General features: G+C 46.1%; 1 protein-coding gene across 2 annotated transcripts in view; it reads right to left on the bottom strand.

Annotated features, from left to right (window-relative positions):
• Positions 1-1,496: 1,496 nt before the first annotated feature.
• The window catches only part of TMEFF2 (transmembrane protein with EGF like and two follistatin like domains 2), a 134,802-nt gene continuing 128,941 nt past the window's right edge, over positions 1,497-7,357 (bottom strand). Inside the window, exons 10-11 of one of the 2 annotated variants that reach the window (XM_075093907.1) lie at positions 3,192-3,278; positions 1,497-2,779 (exon numbers count right to left, since the gene is read on the bottom strand). In XM_075093907.1, coding sequence (XP_074950008.1) covers positions 2,683-2,779; positions 3,192-3,278 — 184 coding nt within the window. In that variant the 3' untranslated portion in view covers positions 1,497-2,682. The remainder of the gene's footprint in view (positions 2,780-3,191; positions 3,279-7,357) is intronic. The other variant, XM_075093908.1, reaches the window with a different exon arrangement.

Here is a 7,357-nt window from a genome sequence, read left to right as displayed (position 1 = left end):
CCTTCGCATGGCACTGTCCACACCCACTGCTTCACCTGGCCAGGTCCTTCCGTGCCTAGCCCACCTCCCTTCATTTTGTGAAGCTAAAATGCACAATGATTTTCACATCTTGCGTTCTGGTCAGCGTACGGCTCTGACAAATACACTTCACAGTCCATGCAGAAAAGGAAAAAGCAATCCCAAATCCACATCTCCAAATTTGATGCTGCGTTTGGTAGAAGTTCTGCAAATGTTTTCTGTAGAATTCTCCATTCCTGTACGTACAACCCCACGACAGTATTACTTTCAGACTGTGTGCCCATACCAGCGTGTTGAAGGTTAAGTCTGAAAGGCCCAAAGAGGTCTGATGTTTGGTGGGACCTGTCCTCTGTGCATTAAAACCAAAATCACTTTCCCCGCTCTGCCCTCCAGTCTGCAGCAGGTACTTAAAAACTGGCCTTGTTTTTGGAGTTGTGATGGCTTTGTGACAGGCACTGCGGCTGGGGATGCAGCTAATAACACCTTGCAAACACAGGCTGTTTAGGGATTACATGTGGTGTTGCATGGTAAAAGCAAGGCAAATAACTTTGGGAAGTTTAGAGCTAGCGTGTCGGACTCCTGTTTTCACTTCTAAGCGATGCTATGCTATTTTAGGCCAGGCCGAGCCTTGCCTTTTTTAAATTAGGTTTATTGCTACAGCTACATGGCAGTATGTATGTGTTAACATTTGATTTTTGTACCTAATGTAAGTGACTGAAATAAACAATCCAGATCTGATAGTCCCAATGGGGGGACTGACATTTGGATTCGGCTCAAAATCTGTGCTTTTGATGCTTGCTAGACTCCAACACCTCAGAAAGCACAAAGCACGGGGGGGGCCTCCAGGGTAGAGCTACATTTGTCACTCCATCCTAAGCCTCAACCTCATGTTGAAGTGCTGCTCAGAGGTGCTTGCTGCCATCACTGTGGTGGGTTTAGCTGATGGAGGGATCTGAAGAGGGGCGTTATAACGTCACTTTAATTAACAGAGCTTGCAAAGTCTCCTTGGAAGGGACCTTGTGCCACCAAACCTGTACAGCCCAGAGCTGCTGTGCCTGCATTCCCCTCCACGTCGTACCACCTGTGCTGAGCCTGTGTGCGGGAAACAAAACCAGCAAGGACTGGGACAAAGAGGTATATTTAACAGTAGGTTTGAGCATGGAAGCGTCCCTGTGGTCCAGCGGGCCGGGATCACACCTGTTCGCTGCCTCTCTGCTGCTCACTCCTACCCCACACCACCACACTCTTCTTGTAATTTGAAAACAAGCCTCGACGATTTGAGAGCTGGGGGCGAGGGCTGAGGAGCATGCAGAGGCTGTACAGTCCCCCTCTCCCTCGCCCCAGCCCACGGCTCCGGGAAGCAGATGGTCCCTGAAGGGCCAGCAGCCCAGCACCGGAGAGCTGCCACGCGCCATCGCCTGCCCCGCTGCCTGTGAAAGCACCGCACTCCCACTCCCATCAATCAGCACAGACCAGGTGCCTGGAAGCATCTCTTGCCAATCACCTTTTATTACCTTTAAAAAGCCAAGAAACCCAGAACAAGACAAAAACTGAGACCGTGTGAACATCATGCAATGGATTCACTTTAAAGCAGGCTAAGGGGGGGCGACAGGCGACAGCCAAAAGCTGTGTTAGAGTAGAAGTATCACTTCACCCATGTCTGAAGGCCAGATCAGGTGGACTGTCACTGGTGGTGACTGTTGTGAGTGATCAGACCGATGCTGAAGCAGGAAATGGAAACATGCTCAAGAGCAATCGTCCCGGGTAACCCCAGATCTGATTCTAACCCAAATGCAATTTCTTACATGGTGATGACAGGGAGCCGTACACCTCACTCTTGTCATGGTACGTTCTGCCTAGGCAAAGCCTCTTTGGAAAGGAGGAGCACAATGAATACTGTTTCAAGTGTGTTTTAGTTCAATTCTGTTATTTAGTGTGACTAGTATACTCCAGTAGTGAACTAGTGGAGTGGATGTTACCCAGCAGAAGTGAAGTTACCGCACTCTGCCCTTCGGTCTCACTCTCTCATCTTCAAAATTCATAGCACAAACTAGAGTAATATCAGCTTCTCAGAAGAATGTGTTTTGGAGAGTTTCAGCTACCACGGAAATAACTTTGCATCTTGTCTATCATGTGGATGTGACAAAACACATGCCCTTATTTTCCTGAGGTATAGCCAACATTTGAGTTCATTACGTTTAATGGAGTAGGGTCACCCGTAAAGTTATTCATAAGGTATTTTCTGAGTGGTTTTCACCTTCTCTTTGAAAAAATAAATTATATCAGCATGTGCACGAGGTACAAATGGTGCTGGCATTTCAGCTGTTATTATGTTATTAACTTTTTTAACCTAATAATTTTCAATCAACAGTAAGAAGCAATTTTCATTCACTCCAGTGACCAGAGTTGGAGATTCTGCAAAGCGTTCTCATAGGGTTCACCTTGACAGACACCTAATTCCCTCCCAAATTGAAACATTACCCCCGACACTCCCATCGTGGTTACCGAGAATTTCCATTTCCCCTTCAGTTAGGATTTAATTTAGAGGGCAAAGACTTCCTAAGCTATGGGAGAGTAAAGATAGCTGGTATGGGAGAAGAAGGCTGATGAAATGTAGTTGATTCCGGATCTGAAATATTTTATCCCTCCTCAATGTAGGTTAAATTATTCTTCACCTTTCCCACATCCATAATTGTCGCTGATCTTGGACCAACTCAAAACCCTACTACTGAGTTCAGTAGACTCAAAATTGCCACTAGAACTGGAAAAAGAAAAAAAAAAAAAAGAAGAGATTTGTTAGTGTCCATATACAATATCCCAAGACTATACACAGCTATGAGATACAGCAAATTTAAGAAAGGCAATTTTTTTCTCATCACTGAGTATTTATTATATATAACAAATACATGAAAAAGAAAAAAAACTATATTGTGTGATATAAATAGTTTATTTACATTACAGAAAAACATCAAGACAATGTATACTATTTCAAATATATCCATACATAATCAAATATAGCTGTAGTACATGTTCTCATTGGTGTAGATTACCACAAATGCAAGGCAACATGTGTAGATCTTGTCTTAATCTTTTGTCTATAATACTGTATTTTGTAGTCCAAGCTCTCTGCAGTTAGTTTTGCCATTGTGGAAACATGCGCTCTTTAAATTAACCTTGTCGATGCTCTTGTTGTGTTGTCTGAACTGTAGTGCCCTGTGTTTTGCTTCTGTCTGTGGATTCTGTTGTTCCTGGGACATTTCCTGGAAAAAAGAGTTGTGAGAATACATGGCTTTTAACAACGTGTCTGCCTGAGAGGCGGCGCGGGCGGCTGGGGACGTGAGGGCGAGAGAGGGATCCTCTGGCCCTCAGCACGTTTCCTCTTCAATGAAATGAAATGGGCTGGCTAATGGCAACGGTACCACAAAAAAAACCAAAAACCAAACCAAAACCCAAACCAAAAACATACAACCCCCAAACCCCACAAAACATACTGTAAACAAAAATATGGCATGGGAAATTTTAAGATTCCTGCTCCTTACTGGTGAGCAGTGGCGACTCTGCTGTGTTGCTACAGCCCCAACTGCATCGCATCTCTCATCTTTAAATAATGGATTTATTTTCAGCGAGGTGCAGGTGGAAGATTTAGGACGGTCTTACGCTCACCTGCTCAGCGTCCCAGGTCTGTGAAGTGTGTACAAAGTGGATGCGGGGGGCTGCCTTTCCGAGGAGCTAAGCGTCCACAATCCCTATGAGTCTCCATGGAAATGCTCCATGCTCAGGTCATTAGCGAGCAGCTACTTTACTTACGGGCGCCTGCACCGCACTACGCTCCTCACACGGCTGCTTGGCTTAGTGCGGAAAGCAATCGCACCGGAAAGACCAAAATCTTATTTTCCTTTGGATGGCTGCAAAGGCAAATCTCTTCTGCCTCAGGACCTCACGGTGCTCCTCAGCAGGGGCACATTTCAACCTTTTACCTGCAGCAGTGTTGGCTACGGGGCTGCTACGAAGCGTTTCCTGCTAATGGAAAGATAATAGCGTGTTTCTGGTTTCCTCCCATGGAAAGGCACCCTTGGACAGAAAGCTGGAGAATTTTAGCCTGAGGTGGAGGCTGTAGGAAGTTCTAAGCAGCTGGAAGCCAAGGGGGTTACAGCAGGAATGGTGGGCAAGCAGAACCACAGCAGGGTGACCAACACCCTCTAAAAATGCTTACACTTTCCGTATTTGTGGTACCAGTAGGAAAATGGTGAACTACAGACAAACAACCAGCAATAAAAATGGTCCTTTGCCCAGGGTGACCTAGTTAACATTTTGGTCAGGAGGAGGACGCTATTCCCAATCTGGCCGTGCATTTGTCCTCTTTTTTCAGCTGAAGCCCCGTATGAGTTTTTAGCCTGGGTGCACCCCTTTCTGCCCTCCGCATGTGAAGCTGCACAAGAAAGACTGAAATGCCGGCTTGGAGTGGCATAACAGAATGCCCCATCATACTCCAGACCATACTGACATGGAAAAAAAAAATTCCCTTTCTATTGGGCTACCTTGTTTTTCCGTTACAGGGAGGCTTTCAGCGGCACCTTGTGAAACCCTAGGGGCTATGCACGGGGGAGAGCCCACCCTCTCAGTGCAGTGAGAGCTCAAAGCACTTGCCTTCAGCTCTGTGTCAAGTAACTAACAGCAAAATAGAGTGAAATAAATGTTTACTGACCCCTTAAAATTAAAAAGGCCACTTTTTTCCCCCTATTGAATGGGAGTGATACTATAGTTTTGTGATGCCAACTGAAAGGCTAAATAAGAGCAAGAGCATAAGGACTTACGAAGCATTTCAAAACGCTGAAATACAATTATATAAGTGTCTAACAAAATATGGGTCAGATTGTCCTGACTTGCCTCACTTTTAAGCCAACGAGACCACCCCCTCATGAGAAACTCTATGGCTGTGAGCTATATTTTGCCTCGTTCCTTTCTTGGAAGCAGTAAAGTAGGCTGCTATCATTACTCCAGGAAAAATAAGCCTGCGTCTCCAGTGCTCTCGGAGGTCATGGCAGAGCTTTCATTATGAAACTAATGCAGATTTTAGCTGGTTTGCGATTTCATGACAAACTCATTATTCACTGCATGTTCCTAAAAAGGCGATCAAACTTTCTGAGTGAGTCAGGGAGCCGTTGTTAGCAAACACAGGGCTGATTCACTGAGCCGCGTGTCATGTGCACACTGACAACCTCCCAGCCCCGACTGTCCCCAAGCGGCCTCTCCTGCCCATTCAGCCAGAGATTGCACAGCAGGACCTTGCAGCGCTCCACAGGAGACAGCACCGACACCTCAACACGCTGAGAGGCAGCACTGCTAAATCCTGCTGCAGCAGTCAGCAGTCACCCGGGCTGACCAAGCTACCAGGAGTTCCTCCTGAGTCCCAGAGGATGAGGATTTACACCAGAAGGCACAGCCCTGCTTTGCCCCAGCGCTCAGCCGTGCGAAGCAGGGATGGGGAACCAGGCATGGGAAGCCACAGTGGGCACAACTGGGCTGGTTTTGTAAGAAACGTGGAGGTACCAGGCGGCTGGGGGATGACTAGAAATGTCAGCAATCCCAGGGGATGCAGCTGTGCATTCCCAGAGAATGGTGGGTACTGACTGCTCCAGCTGGGAACAAGGAGATGAGCATCGCAGCGGTGCTTTCCCAAAACTGCCATTGACAGTATCTACACAGTCACTTAGTCCAAGGTCGAGAGAAATTGATTCCAACGTAGAGACTGCTCCGATTAAGATGATGAAAAAGCATATTTTAACCAAAAATACCCATGTTTTAACTGCATAATACACTATACTACCAATTGATGGAAGCCTGGGAAGGCCCTAGGGCCAAGTACTGACACCACGACTGCTTACATGTAATGCTATTGCATTTACAGGTAGGTTGTGTCTGAAATGCACCTAGGTTTCCTAAAAGGGGTGTTGGCATTTAACCAGCTTTTTAGACTTAATCATCTGCTAAAATTGAGTGACAGCTTTTCCTTGGTCCTTAACTCTTTCACATCAAAAGCTCTTTGTAGTGCTCTGTGCGGGGGATGCTTTCATTTATGAACACAGCAGTTTTATCAATGTAAACTAGGTACTGGAGTACAGGCTGCCTGCCCTCCCTCCATTGAAGCTTGCTTGCAAGCTTGAGTTACTCACAATGTGATTCATAGCAGGTAAAACACATCATGCATTCATTTTTAATCAAGTTATTTCTTCACATAAATAAGACTGCTGTGACTAAACATTAGGGAAGCACTAAAAATGCAAAGCTGTAAAGAAAACTGCTGAGAATCATTATGACACTAGGCCATACCTATATTATTTACCACCCTCCTTCACTTTTATCATTGCTTCTCTTCTGCCTTACCTCTGAGATAAAAGGCCTCGGCATAGGGGCCGTGCCTCACTGCTCCACCTCCTTCCCTCTGTACCTCTTGGCCTCTAGTCCCCCACTCCTCCTCCCCAGCCACTTATTTCCATTGCTGGCACTAGTGAGGAGCAGCCAGGTGGCCAACCTCACCAAGGAATCTAGCCGCTTAAAAACAATCAGTTTTGTTCGTTGAGTTTTCAGCTGAATCTGGCCCCGATAGGGTTCGTTGTGTGGCTACACAAATGCTAATGGTGGCACAAGAGCATTGGCAGGACCAAGTGCCCAGGAGACAGGGGAGGGGGCAAGGGCAGACCGTCCCTGTCAGCAGCACCGCTCATTTATCCAGATTAAAGTGTCTACGCAATGATGGCCCTAAACGTGCCCGGGAACTGCTCAGAGCCTTCCAGCAATGGAGGACACCCCATAGATTTGCACCACTGTACAGGTATGACTTTAAGAGCAACAACAGCAAAGATAGCTAAAAAGATCTACAATGGTAGTCTTATGCGGCTCAAATGCAGGGTTTGGACACAGTGCACCAAACTCATTTGATAACTTAATTAGGTGAAGCTGCACTGAAATGAGTGTCAAAGAATTTGGCCGCAGTGGCCTCTGAGTGAGTGAAGTTTCCCATCTTTCTCCCAGGAACCCGGTAGGGTGGTTTTAGCACTTTGAAGAGTTCAGGGTGTGGAGTTCAAGCCAGAACAGTCAGGTTCTCCAAAGCAGATGACTTCAAAAACTCAATTACTTATGCATATGCTGCCACAATGCTCTCGGCCACTTTGTAAATGTATCTCAAATCATTATGCCGGGATGGAGGATGCTCTGCACTAATTACATGCATTACAGAAAAAAGTCAAAAGGTCATAAATTAACTTGGTTACAAAGTGTGTGGGAAAAGGTACCATCTATGTATGAAAACAGTGTGTCATTTGCATTACAGTACCAGATC

This window comes from Phalacrocorax aristotelis, chromosome 5 (assembly GCF_949628215.1).
Source record: "Phalacrocorax aristotelis chromosome 5, bGulAri2.1, whole genome shotgun sequence".
In the NCBI taxonomy this organism is placed as follows: domain Eukaryota; kingdom Metazoa; phylum Chordata; class Aves; order Suliformes; family Phalacrocoracidae; genus Phalacrocorax; species Phalacrocorax aristotelis.
This window is presented reverse-complemented; position numbering and strand designations above follow the sequence as displayed.